The sequence below is a fragment of the Paroedura picta genome, chromosome 15 (assembly GCF_049243985.1).
Source record: "Paroedura picta isolate Pp20150507F chromosome 15, Ppicta_v3.0, whole genome shotgun sequence".
Taxonomy (NCBI): Eukaryota; Metazoa; Chordata; class Lepidosauria; order Squamata; family Gekkonidae; genus Paroedura; species Paroedura picta.
This window is the reverse complement of record NC_135383.1, coordinates 17331321-17349003: the sequence shown is the minus strand read 5'-3', so window position 1 is coordinate 17349003 and position 17683 is coordinate 17331321. Positions and strand designations below refer to the sequence as shown.

The following is a 17683-nucleotide window of genomic DNA, read 5'->3' as shown; positions in this document are numbered from 1 at the left end:
CCCCCCCCCTGGTTTACAAATCAATGAAACAAACATGGCCTCTCACACACAATTCCTAGGGATAATCGCCTGAAAACCATGGTTGCCAGTTTGGAACTCTTGAGCTTGTCTAAGATTGTATTGGTAAAGATACCTTCATTGTTCTAAGTCAGCCTTTCTCAACTTTTTCACCATCGAGAAACCCCCTAAAACATTCTTCAGGCTTCGAGAATCCCCAGAAGTGGCGCAATCGTGCAGGATATGATTGGGAAGCAGAGCTGTGGACACGCCCACCTGGGGCCCCTCCCCCCACCCTTTCTAGGCCCATCATTGGCCATTTTGGGGGGCAGGTCGACATGGCTGTATATGGTCCTGTGACGTGATAAATGTTTAAGAAATTTAAAAAACATATGAAAAATTAATTAAATCCCACCCGTTCGAGAAACTTTTCCAGGACCATCAAGAAACCCCAGAGTCTCATGAAACGCTGGCTGAGAAAGCCTGTTCTAAGGGCATGCAACTAGGAATCCTTAGAAATAGCAGATATTCAGTGGGCAAATAAAGTGCTGGAAATCTTTCTCAGCTTATATTTGCAGTCCTTTGAGCCTGCTTTTGAAGATTATTGTAGGGTTGCTGGTGATTTTTAGAGATATCTACAGATAGTTATTAGCGAGCCTCTTGTGGTGCAGAGTGGTAAGGCAGCCGTCTGAAAGCTTTGCCCATGAGGCTGGGAGTTCAATCCCAGCAGCCGGCTCAAGGTTGACTCAGCCTTCCATCCTCCCGAGGTCGGTAAAATGAGTACCCAGCTTGCTGGGGAGTAAACGGTAATGACTGGGGAAGGCACTGGCAAACCACCCCATATTGAGTCTGCCATGAAAACGCTGGAGGGTGTCACCCCAAGGGTCAGACATGACTCGGTGCTTGCACAGGGGATACCTTTACCTTTACCTTACAGATAGTTATTAGATACAATAGCCAATTAAAATCTCCGTGTTCAGAGGCAGTCTACTTCCAAGTACTATATGCTCGGGGGGGGGGGCAAACTGGAAAGACCACACACTCTTTCCCTTGCTAGCTTCCTTAAAGCAGGGGTAGTCAACCTGTGGTCCTCCAGATGTCCATGGACTCCTATGAGCCCCTGCCAGCATTTGCTGGCAGGGGCTTATGGGAATTGTAGTCCATGGGCATCAGGAGGACCACAGGTTGACTACCCCTGAAGCATCTGACTGGGTGCTACAACTGGGAAGACCACCTGTTCTTTCCCTTGCTAGCTTGCTCAGAGCACCTGACCGGGTGCTGCTGAAGCCATATAACTAGTTGTATTTAGTTATATAAATACAACGAACTAAATAAATTAAATAAAAAGATACAGTGCTGATTTAGCTTTTGCATGTGATTCAGCAGGTCCTCACTTAATAGTTATGCTCTGTCTTGAGGTCTTGATGGTGTGTGAGAAGCGCTTTAGTGCAGATGTGGCTTAAGGCATGGCCGTATGAAGGGAAAGCCAGAGAGCTGCCTCCTGTGGGCAGGGCGGTTAAAGTGCATTAAGGGGGATAATTAATTAGCACAAATTGATGACAGGAGGCCAGAGGGAAGGGTGGGTGAGAGGGAGCCTCTTTTAGACCTCCTGGGACTTTCTGTGCTGTTTTAATGATTCTTTTTTGGTCTATAACCTCATGGGCAGATGAAATCTTGTCCAGATTGTGGGACACTTCTGCCTACGGGGTGTTCTCGCTGACAAGGCCCCTCCCATGGCCCTACAGAAATGGAAGCTTTGGAAGGAGCCACTGTTTCTCCCACACCCTCAATGGAATTCTGTTTTTAATTAAAACTACAGGGGCTAATAAGATGACATTTTTGAAAGGGTCACTCTGAGCCCTGGCTCTTTTCTCTTTGCCAGGTTTTCTCAACCAGGGTCTCGTGACAGCCCTGGAAGGGTTTCCCCAATGAGTGGGAGCTAATTAAATTTTTCAAATTTGCTGAACATTTTCCGAGTGAAATGGCCATATATGGTCATGGCGACCTGCACCCACCACTCCTAAAATGGTCATGGAGGGGGTGGGAAGGGGAGGGGCCCAAGGTAGGCGTGTCCATAGCTCTGCTTCCTGGCCATATTATGCACGATGGCATCACTTCTTGAAGCCTGAAGAGTTCAAGGGTTTCTCAACAGTAAAAAAAATGGAGAAAGGCTGCTCTGTGGTGTAGGTGGGACGCAGGCACTCTAGATCTGGGAGAGGAAAAGGCCTGGGTTGCTCTGCCAATGCAAGGAAACCTCTGCTTCTCCGTAGACTCAGAGAAGCCTCGACTCGTTTGAGCTTGAGTCGGCAGCCGTAGCTTGCTCAGTGCAGGGTCACAAATCTACGAAGAAGAGCTGTTTTTATTTTTGTACCCTGGTTTCTACTGCCTGATGGAGTCTCAATGAGGGCTCACAGCTCGTCTCTGACAGCTATTTAATAAGGACAGCTTGATCCTGGACGGTCAGGAACAGTAGCCGAGGCACTTTCCCCTCAAAAGTACAGCCAGTCCCCCAGCGCAGCTTGGCTGTGAAACTCTCGAAGCAGCCTTGGGCAAGTTGCTTTCCTTTAGTCACCTTGCAAAGGTTGTGTGGCAAGGACAAATGCCAGCGCAAGCTCTTTGGAGGACAGGTAGGTTGTGAAATCTTTAGGCTGGGAGCTAAGAGAAGTTAAAAGGACGACTTCTCACTGGGAGAGTGATCCTTTGAGAGCCAGTGTGTTGTAGTGGTGAAGAGCCTCTGTTCTGGAGAGACAGGTTCAATTCCCCAGTCCTCCACATGCGACAAGTTGGGTGACCTTGGGCCAGTTACAGTTATCTCAGAGCTCTCTCAGCTTTACCTACCTTACAGGGTGTCTGTAAGCTCTTCTTGAGAGCCAGCATGGTGGAGTGGTTAAGAGCGGTGGCCCTAATCTGGAGAACCGGATTTGATTGCTCGCTCCTCCACATGCAGCCTGCCGCATGTCCTTGGGCCAGTCACAGTTTTCTCAGAGCTCTCTCAGCCTCACAGGGTGTTGCCAGCAGAGGCAGTTGTAATCTGCTTTGAGAGTCATTTGGGTCTTCCTCGGTGCCATTTTGCAAACTCCCTTCTGTTTGGCTTGGCTGCCTCATTTGGCCCTTATAAACTTTCAGGTTTTTTTCCCTCTGGGGTCCCAAATGACTTGGGTTGGCAGACTGGTAAAAATCATGTTTATGTTAGTGTTATTCTAGGGCAGGGGTAGTCAACCTGTGGTCCTCCAGATGTCAATGGACTACAATTACCATGAGCCCCTGCCAGCAAATGCTGGCAGGGGCTCATGGGAATTGTAGTCCATGGGTATCTGGAGGGCCACAGGTTGACTACACCTGTTCTAGGGTATGTTTGCAGGCATTTGACATCAGTGAAACCCTTCTTGTTTTTGGACGGCCGTGGGGTTGAAACGAGGAGCACAGAAAGAATCTTGCAGTCGGAAATATGCCAAATTCCCCCCAACTGAAAATTTGGGTGGCATGCACATTGCACAAGCTTTGCTGATAAGTGACTGTTTCTGCTGCACATTGCCAGCTGCCGGGGAAAGTAGCGCAGGATCAATACTCTCGGGGCCGCATGGGTTTGTTTGTTTTGCCAGGCATGGAGCTTTCAAAACACAGCTTTCATGTTTTGATGGTGCATTCAAAGGTCTTGCCAAATGTTGGGTGGTCTGTGTTGCTTTTGAGACAGTTGGCGTGACCCTGTTTTCTGCCAGGTAACCCAGGGAAGTGTACGTGGTCGTGTAGGATTGTCACGTTACAAGCTTTTTCTTTCAAGTATGGTTTGCTTGGCTGCTAATGAGCTGCTTCCTTGCTCACCTTTAATTAGCAGAAACTGCCTGAAGATGACTGGGCAGGGAGGTTTTGCAAGTGAAACGGCCGGGCAGGTGGTTCTTTCAAGCCGTCAGCATGCCACAAACGAGTGCTGTGGTTGTGTGCTCCTGATAGGCCAATGCAACGTTTTGTGAACTTGTTTGCAAGTCTGTGTTTTTCACATTTTCGTGTTTTGTTGCAGAGACCACCAGCTGGATCAAGGAATTTGAGGCCGCCGGCTGCTAACTCCTACCGGGCCGCCACCCGGAATAACCTTCCGTCATGTTTAACTTAATCAAAAAGGACCGAGAGGGGTCCAGAAGGGACAAGAAGGACAAGAAGGAGAAAAAGGAGCGGATGTCAGCAGCTGAGCTGAAGAGCCTGGAGGAGATGAGCCTGCGCAGGGGCTTTTTCAACATCAATCGGTCCTCCAAGAGGGATCCAAAGAACCGGCTGGAGATCTCCAACCCCATCCCCATTAAGGTGGCCAGCGGCTCGGACCTGCATCTGACCGATATCGACTCGGACAGCAATCGGGGGAGCGTGATCCTGGATTCCGGGCACCTCAGTACAGCCAGCTCTAGTGATGACCTCAAAGTCGACGACACCACCTTCAAGGGGTCCGTGCTGCAACGGGCCGCCAAGTTCGGCTCGCTGGCCAAGCAGAACTCGCAGATCATTGTCAAGAGGTTCTCCTTCTCGCAGAAGAGCCGCGACGAAAGCACCTCGGAGACCTCCACGCCGTCCGAGCACTCGGCCGCACCTTCCCCGCAGGTGGAGACGCGGACACTGGAGACACAGCTTACCAAACAGGGCTTTCCCCCGGGGCCTCTGCGTGCGCCGCTGGTGTCCGCCTCTCGAGCCAGGTTGCCCGAGGTGGTCAGCAAGAGGTTCCCGGCAGAGCTGAAGCTCCCTGCGGTGGTGCCCCCTGAGCCTCCGGTCCCCCGGCAGCTGGAGCTGCAGCGGCGCAACACGGGTGACTTTGGCTTCTCGTTGCGCCGCACCACCATGTTGGACAGGACTGCGGACGGGCAGGTCTACAGGCGGGTGGTGCATTTTGCCGAGCCGGGTGCCGGCACCAAAGATCTGGCTCTGGGCCTGGTGCCGGGGGACCGATTGGTGGAGATCAACGGCCGCAACGTGGAGAGTAAATCCCGGGATGAGATCGTGGAGATGATCCGGCAGTCGGGGGAGACAGTGCGGCTTAAAGTGCAGCCGATCTTGGAGCTGAGCGAGCTGAGCCGCTGCTGGCTGAGGAGTGGGGAGGGTCTTTGTAGAGCAGCCTTTGATGTAAGTATCTGCTTTACCCATAAGCCCAGTGGGTGGGGAAGGGCGGGGTGTCTCTCTGTGGGTCTGTTTCTGTTTGCAGCCGAAAACCACCTGGCTATATGTGGTCAAAGCCTGACTGTATGGGAAAAAAAACGTTTCCATGGATGTGTAACAGCATAAATTAGTAGTAAACCGAGTCGGAATCCAGAAACTGGTGATGAGGCATGTGCCGATTTGCCCTTTACGGTTGTGGAACCCTGCTTTCTGTCTGTGCCTCCAGGCCAAGAAGACGCCTGTACGGCGCAATCAGACTCCCATCAGTTGCTGTCTCCAATAATAGATAAGTTCCTATGTGAGAAGGCAGGTTAGCTCTTTTGCCCTCATGGGACTGTGGAACAGGGACACGTCTTTCCAGTGCTGGAGTGCCAGGTGTTAGGATGCTGCGTCAAATAAAACTTCTGTATCCCATGAGGGCAGTGCTGTTGGTGAACCAGAGGCTGGCTTGTAGAAATTCAGTTTATTTAGATCCCTCCCTCCACCCAGAATGGAGTACTTCTTATACACATGAAGAAACAGAGTTGAGACCATGTTGCCAACATTTATGGGAGGGTGCTATCTTTGGTTATCGAGTGCTGTCTTTGGGTTGGGATTGGGGTGGGGGGGGGAGGGAAAAGGGGAAAGTTGTTTGTTAGGCCTGTTGTGGGACGTGATATTCACAAGATTGCTTCTTGGCGGCTGCCTGTGGCTTTGGTTTTTGGATGAGGAAGAGTCAGGGAATGTTTGCAAGCACTTCAGGCCCACAAAGAAGCAGACTTTTTCTTCTGAGTATTGACGAGCTGAATAAGGGCTGAGCATTGATGGGACCTGTGAAAGAGGAGCAGTCTCTTCTCATGCTAGAAAGGACGGGGGACAGTATTTGACTGTTGAGTAACTGAATATTTTTGCTCTGGGTGCTGAATACCATTGTTTTAAAGCGTTTGGTCCCAATTCTCTGGAGCCAACTTGAGTTCCCGGAAGCTGCCCAGCAACTTCAGGAAGCGGCTTCTAAGAAAAATAGCCCAAAGGGGCTTGGGATAGTGTCACAATGGGAGGATGGGCCCCTGGTGCCCCTCCTGCATTCATTCATTCATTCATTCATTCATTCATTCATTCATTCATTCATTCATTCATTCATTCATTTTCTTGGATTTTTATGCCGCCCTCCCATATGGCCCAGGGCGGTTTACATGGGAACATTGTGGGATACACAGAACATTATACATTAATAACAGTAACAACCATATATCAATAACAATTCCAACAGTAAATGTAAGTTTACCATGATTAAGTTCTTGAACAATTTCCATATAACAACTTTAACAAAGCCCCTAGGGAGCTCAGAAATGTTCAGATTATGGAGGTTATGATTTGAAGGGGGGACCGCCAGATGTTTCTAGGTCGGATTAACCTCAGTCGAATGCCTGGTGAAGGAGCTCCCTTTTGCAGGCCCTGTGGAATTTCCCACATGGGATGGGCGGGTATTGTCCTGACTTTTTTGCTCTGAATGGAGTGTCTGTGCACACGGAACAGCTGAATTGGGGAAATACCCCCTCCCTCCAATCTGGCCCTGAAAGATGGATGCTGGTTCCAGAAAACCTTTGGGGCACCCGATGTGTGAAACTGTCTACTATGGCAGAGGGGCTTTGTTTTGTAAAACAGCTGCGTCAGAGCTCTAGAGAGGTGGGGAGAGGCTGGGTATGAAAAGTGTGCTGGTTGGGACCTTCTGTTGGGAAGGCAAAGAAGGGCCCTGCATTTGGACCAGTGGTTCTCAACCTGGGAAGTCAAATTACCCTTTCAAAGGGGACGCAGCAGGGCAAGCAGCTTGGCCAGGGGGGCAGCATCCATACAACAGCCTTGTGGGGTAGATCGAGATAGATCGTTTGTCGGTCTGGAGCAGTGGAAAAGAGCGAGATCGGCATGGTGGGGACAAGAGACAGAACTGAACTGAGAAACCCCAGAAAAAAACCCAATTTATATACAACAATAATAATGAACAATAGATCTTCACACCATTGGTCAGTTTCGGTTTAATTTCTGTGAAAGAACCCTTGCATAGTTTTATTGCTGGGGGTCACCACAACAGGAGAGACAGTATTAAAGGGTCGCTGCCGTAGGGAAGTTGAGAACCACTGATTTCGATGATTGTGGTGTGTACTTTTTTGTGTGTGTGAAACTGACCTGGATGGAGGTGTTCTGGGAGAGCTTACAGGTTTCGACGTTTCCTGAAATGCCAGAAGCCATCCGATTAGATCTGAGCCCCGAGTAGCAGGAATGTTGGCAAAATCCCACCGTTCTGGGCCTCGGTCTCTCTAAATCTGTACGTAGCAGCAGTGATAATACTCACAACGGAACAAGAACCTTTCAGGTGCTCAGCTCCAATCACTTGAGGTTCAGACGTCTATAAAACTGCCTGGCAGGCAGGCTAGAAGTGCCTTTAGTGTATCTCGCCCAACAAGAGGAGAGCAGAGAAGAGGCTCGCTTCAAGCGACCCAGGAAATCTCTGGCTGAGCTGAGATTTGAACTGGGCTCTGGGCCTCCCGTCATGAACTCTGAAGCTCTCTATCCATTGCTGAAATATTTTGGGAAAGTTGAACAGTGCAGCTCAAATGCTTTTTATTGTGCCCCCCCCCCCTCCTGTAAACTTGGGGAAGAAAGGGCAGTCTCAACCAAAGTTTAAAATGTACCACTGAGATGAAATTGCACATTGTAATAATACTTAAGCACTGTGGCTTCTCTGAGTCTAATCAGACCCTCTTGCCTGTTCATGGTTGTGTTTTGGTGGGCATGGGGAAATTACCTTAGTTAATTTCTGTTCTCCATACCTCCTAGCATACTGTTGGCTCTAAGCGAGCGCTCAGTACTATTCGGCACAGTTTTTCAAAAAATTGTGCAACTCTGCTTAGGATGGCACAGTTAGTTTCCAGTTAAGTAGGCAGGAGCTGTGGCTCTGTGGTAGAGCCTCTGCTTGGCATGCAGAAAGTCCCCCAGGTTCAATCCCCGGCATCTCCAGTTAAAAGGACAAAACGGGTGATATAAAAGACTCTCTGCCTGAGACCCTGGAAAGCTGATTCCAGTCTGAGCAGACAGTACTTACCTTGATTGGACCAAGGGTCAGAGTGCGTATACTGCAGCTTCATGTGTGTTCACGTATAATACCCGGTAGCTGAAAGAGCAAGCTGTAAACTTTTACACTCTTAAATTTTATTTCATTAGTCCATCTTTCTCACCGACACTCGGGGTGGATTACAGCTTGTTTTTAAAAAGTACAACAAATGTTTTTAAAAGTACAATGTAGTGTTGTAACATTAAAACTGTGCTCGGTTCCCTTTATAAGAACAGGTAAAAAGGCCATTTTTCAAATTCTGTGGAATGATTAAAGGGTGGGAACTTCCTTGCCTCAGGCGTATCGTTCGTCACATGAGCAGCGGAAACAGCGCATGCTTGGCTTCTGACGGGGTGCTCCGACACACTAGGAAAAGAATCTGCCGTTTTGCGCATGGCCGTTTGGGCCCTGTTGCATTTCAAGGTTATTTATTTCCACTTCCTCCCCGGGTGAACATCTGCGTGTAAGTAAGGATCATATTGCATTTTATGAGTTTTTGGTCCAATCTGTACCTGATAAGCTAATTAATTTATAGAGTGCTCAAAGTGAATCTTACCACTGAGGGGAGGCTTTTAGCTGGAATGCTTTTGGTTCTTGTATTAAACCTGTATTTATATTTAGACCTTGGTTTCTGTATTAGGCATAGGTACTTATATATGTATAACCTTGCAGGACTGGGCAAGCTATGGCTCTCCAGATGTCCATGAGCACATGTTAGCAGGGGATTATGGTAATTGTCGTCTATGGACATCTGGGGAGCCACGGTTTGGCTACCCCTGCTAGAGTGTGGCTTTTATATGTTATTAGTGCTGCACATTTAGCTGTCTTTTAACTTTGTCATTTGGCCTCAACCTTTTTTGGTTACTGGCCTTCCAGCACAAACCAGGGCCTGGGTGTTCCCCTCCCTCAGACCCCCTGATCTCCTTCTTCTGTTCAACCATCAGACCTCTCTGCTACCAGAAGCCATGCTTTTTAGACTTCCTGTAGCAACAGCACATGTCCTAAGGGGAACCATCTGTCTGAAGGGAGCTGTTTTTGTGAATATGTCTTTTCCCCTGGGAGCTATTGAGCATTGGCTTTAACTCCTGAGGGCTCACAGCTCTCACCTATCTCTCGAAAGAGTGTCCTGTTCCCAGGCTGGTTTCTTTCCATTTGACCTCTGCCTCCCACTTTCCTTACAAGTTGTGAGGATTTCGTTGCTCCAGAGTTTGCTTGAAAAAAAAAAAAAGCAAGCACCATTCTTGTGTATGGCGAGCATAGTAACTCTGTCAGCAGCCCAGGCGCAAAGAGCTGAGAATTCACACCTGGACTTATTTATTTATTTGATTTCTATACCGCCCTTCCATATGGCTCAGGGCGGTTTACATACAATGTGGGGGGATACATAGAACGAATTAATATATAACATAAACAAATACAACAACAACAACAATAATCTAAACTTTCAAGTGTCTGTGTCTTACAGTCTAACCCAGGGCTAGTCAAACTGCGGCCCTCCAGATGTCCATGGACTACAATTCCCATGAGCCCCCTGCCAGCGAATGCTGGCAGGGGTCTCATGGGAATTGTAGTCCATGGACATTCGCTGGCAGGGGGCTCATGGGAATTGTAGTCCTTGGACATCTGGAGGGCCGCAGTTTGACTACCCCTAGTCTAACCTGTGGGACCAGACTCGAGCTGGCTCCCCACTAGTCACGCCACTGCTTCTTGAGCTGTTCAGAGGAGTTTGTTTAGGAGGCCTCGGTTCTGGCTGGTGAGCCAGAATGGTTGGGGGCCTTGTGAGAATGGTTGGTGCTTCCGTAGCCTTGCCGCTGGACGACTGCTTTCTTTGCAGGGCTTCCCTTGAGACCTCTTCAGCATTTCCAAATTGGTGTAAGCGTGGAGGCTCACAGGTCTGGGTTGCCACAAACGTGTTCCGAATCATTGGCCGTGGCTGCTGGTTAGTTCTGGGCCCTATCAAGACCCTGAGTTTACATTCAAAGCCATCAGGGTGTCTCCCCTGCACTCCTTCTGTCAACACACGAGACTCTGCTTTGCCTCCCTTCCTGTACGGATCGGCGCTTCCTCGGTTGTGGCTTCATCCTTGGGGCCCTGGGGGATATGCCGGGCTCTGCTGTTGGTTTTAGTAGTATTCCCGTATGAAGCACTTCATAGACGCGATGGCTCAATTGTTCCCTGTCGGCTCATGCTTTCGCTCTGGGTCTGTCTTGCCGGGGAGTGACTCATGGGAGTGGCGCTTGCTGGATGGCTTGGGAGTCTCCCAAGACACCAGGAGTTTCTGGAGAGACCGGCGCGCCGACATCTGCAGCCTTTGCAAAGTCCCGCACGGCTCTCTCTCTCTCTCTCTTGCATGCTTTTGTTTTCCCTGCGGTGATTGGTGGTTTTGCTCTTGGCCTTTTTTTGTTTGCTAAAAGCTGGCAGCTGATAATGGGCAGCACCTGTCTCTGCAGGCGGATGAAGTCAGCCGTTCCGGAACAATGCCCGGCACTCGGGAAAGGAGCAGTGGCATCAGTCGTTCCCCCCCCCCCCCCCGCCTCCTGTGATCAAGGCAGTTCTGCAGAGCATCCACACTGCTGTTTTTGTGCAAAGTGACCTAGGAGGAGGACGAGAGACACCCCACGCCTCCGAGAGGCTTGTCCCCCTCCCGCCCCCACCCTTACTGTGCTGCGTAACCGAGGGCAACAGGCATCCCATTGTACTCTAGGCCTTGTGCAAGGAATGATCTAATTCCCCCCCCCCCCCAATCTTGCACTCATGTTGACTCCCACTGACACTGGGAACCTCCAGTATGAACTGTGCTCTGAGAGCTGCTGGGGCTTAGTAGGACTGGAGCATGGAGAGCCAGTTTGGTGTAGTGGTTAAGAGTGCAGACTTCTAATCTGGCATGCCGGGTTTGATTCCCTGCTCCTCCACATGCAGCCAGCTGGGTGACCTTGGGCTTGCCATGGCACTGATAAAACTGTTCTGACCGAGCAGGAATATCAGGGCTCTCTCAGCCTCACCTACCCCACAGAGTGTCTGTTGTGGGGAGAGGAAAGGGAAGGTGAATGTAAGCCGTTTTGAGCCTCCTTCAGTTAGAGAAAAGTGGCATCTAAGAACAAACTCTCCTCCTCCTCCTTCAGTAATTTCAGGGCTCTTTCAGCCTCACCTCCCTCACAGGGTGTCCGCTGTGGGGAGAGGAAAGGGAAGGCGACTGTAAGCCACTTTGAGCCTCCTTTGGGTAGAGAAAAGTGGCATATAAGAACCAGCTCTTCTTCTTCTTCTTCATTCGTGCCCCAGTTGTGATGATCTACATCCACGATTCCCTGACGCCGTCTAGCTTCCTTCCTCATGACCCCATTGGAAGCTTACACCTATTTATATGTTTTTAAAACTTATATTAGTGATAGTTCACTTTTCTCCCTGGGAGTCATGGCACGAGTCCAGATAATGGACAGACAGGGCACTCAATGAATAAGATGCCGGGATTAGGGTTGGCGAACCAACCAGAAATCTCAATACAGAGCTGAAGCAAAGCATGCACTGTTAACCCGACTCATTAAAAGAGGCAAAATCAACCATAACAGTCTTTGTTTTTGTATCCCACCCTTCCTAATAGCTCAGGGCGGGTAACAGCAGATACTAAAACAATCATTTTCTGTCCCCACCTCGCCCAACCAATTCCTTCCCCAATAACCATGTTTGTAAAATGAGAGGTTCTGGGGTGTTCTCTCTCTCATTCTGCAAGCCAAATGCTCTGGCCTGGTAGCCTTGTCCTCTGCCTCTAGATGTTTGTGGGCTTGCTCTGATCAGTTAGATCAGGGGTAGTCAAACTGCGGCCCTCCAGATGTCCATGGACTACAATTCCCAGGAGCCCCTGCCAGCGAACGCTGGCAGGGGCTCCTGGGAATTGTAGTCCATGGACATCTGGAGGGCCGCAGTTTGACTACCCCTGAGTTAGATGATGAAAATGAAGAAGTTGGTTTTTATGCCCCACTTTTCACTACCCGAAGGAGTCTCAAAGCAACTTACAGTTGCCTTCCCTTTCCACTCCGCACAACAGACACCCTGTGAGGGAGGTGTGGCTGAGAGAGCTCTGGCAGGGCTGCTGTATGAGAACAGCACTATCAAGACTATGACTAGAAGAAGAAGAATTGGTTCTTATATGCTGTTTCTCCCTACCCGAAGGATTCTCAAAGCGGCTTCCAATCACCTTTCCTTTCTTCTCCCCACAACAGACTCCCTGAAGGTAGGTGAGGCTGAGAGAGTCCAAGGTCACCCAAGGTCACCCAAGATCACACAGTTGACTGCAGGAAATCAAACCCGGCTCCCCAGATTACAAGGCACTGCTCTTAACCACTAAACCAAGTTAGACACTTTGTTCCTGTTCAGATACTCTCTTTGCAAGTCAGAGCCAGGCCTTCAGGACAAACTTCAGAGTCTGAGGTTTGTTGCATCCCACTCACTCTCTCACCCATTATCCTCCCTTCTCTGCAGCCTCTGAGACAGGTTCTGCCACCCTCCTTCATTTTTGTCAGGTTTTTGATGATACAGGATGACAAACTGTGTTGCCGGCCACATTCCTCTTTGCCCACGGGGTGAGGGAGGGGAAGAAGTTGCCCAGAGGGAAGGGCTGCACGCGAGGGTGGATCATGTACACTGGGGAGATCAGGGTGCGGGACTGGCAGAGCTTCGGTTTGGTCTTTCAGTGTCAAAAAAGGAGTCGATGGGTGGTGGAGGGGAAGGGATGGTTTGTAATATTCTGATATATGATTAAAAGACGGTCAATAGAAAACAAGCACACTGGGAGGGTCTGTCGTCACTGATGTGCTAGTTCTTACTCACTGGGGTTTTTTTTCCCCCAAGTGGAAGAACATTCGGAAATGCTTTTCCGTATTCCGGAGCAGTGACGGTCAGCCGTTCCACACCATCTCAGGACAGTCTCCCCTTGTTCAGTTGCATGTGCAAACCAGGCCTGAATATGGAACACATGTGTCACTGGGTGCTCTGTTAGCTTTATAGCCGCTTGAGATCTGATTGGTGGAGAGAACATGTGCAGAGTTCCACAATCTACTTGGGGAACGAGCCAGGCGGTTCCTTGTGTCTCTACACAAGGAACCAAGCCTGCCTTCCATCTCTAGTTGAGCAGAATCCTTCAGGTGGTTTCAGTTTCCTTCTTTGGTGAAGCCGTGCCTTCTGATGCTTACCCAGGAGCATGCCGCCCATTCTTTGGGTGGCTTACTCACCATTTCTAACCAGTGAGTCTGAAGTTTGTAATGACCTCCTGGCTTCGATCCAGCTCCACTCTTGGTACATTTGCTGCTGTGCCCAGTGACCTGGATAGTGTTTCCTACCCGGTGGGCAAATTAGGAAGCCAGCTCTGCTCCAGATAGATGTTTTTGATTGTTAAAGCAGCAGACATGTTTAAAGGGCTCTGTGGGTCTTGCTGTCACGTACCTGCCTGGCTGATGAAAAAGGGGACAGGTTCACTCTTTCCAGTACTAATAAATCCTGATTTATCCAACAGTCCAGGCTCTGTAGGATATCACAAAAGCGTTTGCCAGACTGCCAGGGGTGTGAAATGTGTCTCCTCCTGGCCTCATAAGGCGAAGGAATATGTGGCACTGTGTATTATTAAAAAAAAATATTTCTATAAGAAAAAAACAGCAAGAAGGAGGGGAAAACACAAAAACCCAGCAACTGATAAGAAGGTGAAGTAGAAACAAAAGAAATGTAATAGTGGTTTCAGCTCTGCCCATACGTTTCTATAAAAGATTTCCAAATATCTAAAAAGAAAGCCCGTGTGGAATTGTTGTCTGTTGTTGATGAAGCTGCAAAATGTCCTCAGTCCCGTGATTAGCAGGAGGTGGATATTTATTTCTCCAATGCTGCAATACAGGTCTTTCAGCTGTAATAAGGGCTCTGGGTCTTCAAGAGTGCCGTAGCTGAAGGCCTGCAGCCAATTTTGCCTTCGGTCCTCAGCCCCTTGCTTGTCTAAGCAAAAGGGCTTCCTTTTTCTTCCTTGCTTTGGGCTTGCCTGCAGCTGCAACGCCTTTGCCTGGGATCTCATTCACCTCCACTATCCAGTAAAGGGATCAAGAGGCAAAGGCAGCCAAATAGCCTGGCCCTTCCCTGCCTTCTGCCAACAGGTTGCAAACTGCCCTCCGCTCAGCCTAATGGGCTCTGACTTGGAATTTGCATCCCCCCCTTCCCCAAAGGACTGGGAAGTTAATGAGCTTTCAGGCTGCAGGTGCTTTCTGGATGCTGGCTGGGGTTGGGACTTGTTTGTCTTCTTCCAAGATCACAGCTGCTTAGAAGTAGAGAGGCGGATGGACAAGAAATCAGTCTTAGTTGATTTGGTGGTGAGTCTAACCTGTTGTGATGGCGTGTTCTCCAGACAAGCCGCTGCTTTTGGAATTGGAGAAGCCAAGGTTGCAGCAGGGGTCCCTCCCCAACACAAAAGGGCCTTCTGGGACAGCCCGAGCCATGTGGCCCTGGGATGCCTGGGTGCTCGACTACACTGCCTCGCCATGAGTGTGGAAAAGCTCACCAAGGAGTTGGCAGCTCCAGGGACCCATCTTTCAACCCTGGAGGGACAGCTGGCTGCCTTGGAAGATGCACTTGGAGAGATTCTTGTCTATCAAGAGAGAGAGCCTTCACCAGATCAGCAAACTGGAGACCTGACAGCCCTGGGGGACAATGAAGAGCGAGCTAAGTGCCTATGGGGGGCTGTGTAATTTCATCTTTGCCTCATTGCTGAAGGCTTTTGACAGATTCCCCCCAGCTAAATGGGAGAATCCCTGTTTGTGGAAGTCTTGCTTGCTAGAAATGCGGGCCCTTCCAAATAACCCTGCATGGGTCCCAGTTCAGCACCAGCAGTGTGATTTCACACCCCAACAGTGCAGGTAGAGCATTTGGTTTCTGCAGAAATATTTTTTATGGCTTACTGAGCCAGCATACGTTTCTGTTTTGGTTTTTAGAGTTTATTTTATTTATTTTATTCTTTATATTTATATACCGCCCTCCCCGGGGGCTCAGGGCGGTTTACATAAGAACAACAACAGTACATAAAACAATCTATAAACATGTGAATAACTTTATAATAATAACCGTATAACAATGTAACAGTATAAATAATATAGGCAGTACAACAATGCAACAATACAAACAGGTCCAGAGCATGTTGGTGGACTTCTGAGGGGGGGCAGGGGGGGGAGCAGGGGCCTTCCAGTCGTTTTTGATTGTGTCTGGTCTCAACCAAATGCCTGGCGGAAGAGTTGACCTCTTTGGCCTCTGGCAGCAGTCGTGGTGCTTGCAAACTTGGATCTTGGAAGCGCAACAAATTCTGGGAATGGTGCGCAATCAGATGCAATTAATTGTATCATTCATTCCAGCCATAGAGTCTTGACCACTGTTGCCTTTTGCGGGCAAATATGCACACTCCCTGGACTGACATGGAGGTGGTAACCTTGAGAGAGAAATGCCCAGCAGAATATCGGCTCCAGAGCACAGATTGTGTCCCTGATTTGATACTGCAGTTGCGGATCTTGGTGTGGAGAAAGAAAAGGGAAGGGTGGGTGTGTTCTGTGTGGGGTATTAACAGTAAAACCAAAAGAAGCAATAGGCTTGAATGTTGTACGTTATGTAGACCTGATGATTATGGTCTTTGGCTCCCATCATAAGTTAGGACCCAAATTCCATTCTATTCTATTGGCTTCAAAGCCCCATTTGCTTCCCAACTGGAAGCTCTAGATTTTGGGGGTGCGGGTGGGGTGGGAGACACTTTGCACAGCTTAACACAGAAAGCTGCCAGCAATATCTCAGTTTCCCATTGTTGTGCAATAGGCTTGGCTGGAAGGCCATTTCCATACCAAGGGAGGAGAGAAGGCAGCCCCTATTACAGACATACTAGCTGTCTAGTAGGGGTCTCTTCCACCAGGGCTTGCTACTTGGTGCAGTTGTTTGTGCTGGACTAGACTTAGGAAGCCCAGGTTTGAATCCCCGCTCCATCTCAGAAATTTGACAGGTGACCTAGGGCCAGTCCCTTGCTCCCTGACTCTACTACCTAACAAAGCTGTTGACTGGAGGACCAAACAGAAGAAGGGAGAACATTATCAGGTGCACTAGGACCCTAGAATCATAGAATTGGAAGGGACCTCCTGGGTCATCTAGGCCAACCCCCTGCACTAAGCAAGACGTCCATCCACTGTAACCTGCTACCCCCTTGAACCTTCACAGAATCAGCCTCTCTGTCAGATGGCTATCCAGCCTCTGTTTAAAGATTTCCAAAGATGGAGAACCCACCACTCCCAAGGAAGCCTGTTCCATGAGAAACCGCTCAAACTATCAGGAGCTTCTTCCGGATGTTTAGATGGAATTTCTTTTGCATTAATTTCATCCCGTTGGCTCTGGTCCATCCCTCCCTTGTTGGGGAGACAAGCAGGGTGTGAATATCTAATTAAAACCTTTTTGGTTCTTCCTTAGGCAAAATAAGGGACTGGCCTTACAAGTGGTGAAGGATTGTGATTCTGTGCTGCAGCCGAGTCCAGCTGGCATTTGCCACAACGGGACACTGGAGTCTGCTGCTGGGCACTAGTACCTTGATTGTAGTGGTTGTGTGTCTCCCTTCAGAAACGCCTCCTCTCCCTCAATTTCTACTCCAGAGATTCTCTGATGTGAACTTGATCCTTGTGGGATGACAATACCACCGTGGCACTGGCTCTTCTGGGCAGGATTGCACGGATCCTGCTGCTGGCCTGGCCTTGACTTTCACTGGTGAGATTCCCTGGGACATTCTGCTGGGCTTGTATTGCCTTGCTATTTCCCCCCATGGGAAACAATGATAGATAGGGGCACCTTGTTTAGTTGCCCATAGAACTGGATCCGCTGGTCCAGTCTTTTTGAACTTTGGGGGTTCTTTTGAGGAACGGTTCCAGCAACTATGCTGAAAATTTGGTGCCTCTACTTCAACCCCTGCCATACCACTGAAAAAGAGAGGCAGGCTCGCTATCCCAGACAATTCCACGGGTCATAATAAAGTTGAAATGATTCGGGAAACCTGAATCTTGTCGAACTCAAGTCCCTGTTTCGATAATGGGATTCGAGTGATTCAGTATATACCAAATCGATTTGGGTTGAATCAGCCTGATTTTTAAAAAACCACAATTTTTTAGGGTGCACATCCCTAAAATTGGGTCTCTTGGAGCCATGTCCTCTCCCCTCTCTCCATAGGCAGCCTGCAAATACTTCTGGGTTCCCAGTCCCTCGATCTGATGTGAAAACGGGTTATTTATTTATTCATTCAGATTTTTATACTGCCCTTCCCTACGGCCCTGGGCGGTTTTCATAAAACATTTACATAGAACATTTGGAACATTTACATAGAACACTGTCAATATCAATATAACAACATAACAATAACATACCAACGAGAACAACTTGAACAACATTTCAACAATAACTTTGACCCTCCCTTGGTAG

General features: G+C 49.0%; 1 protein-coding gene across 11 annotated transcripts in view; it reads left to right on the top strand.

The window, feature by feature from the left end:
* Positions 1 to 17683, top strand: part of MYO18A (myosin XVIIIA) — a 144978-nt gene that overhangs the window by 6638 nt on the left and 120657 nt on the right. For all 11 annotated transcript variants that reach the window (XM_077312283.1, XM_077312284.1, XM_077312274.1 and 8 more), the window contains exon 2: positions 4016 to 5103. In XM_077312283.1, the coding sequence (XP_077168398.1) occupies positions 4096 to 5103 (1008 nt within the window). In that variant the 5' untranslated portion in view covers positions 4016 to 4095. The remainder of the gene's footprint in view (positions 1 to 4015; positions 5104 to 17683) is intronic.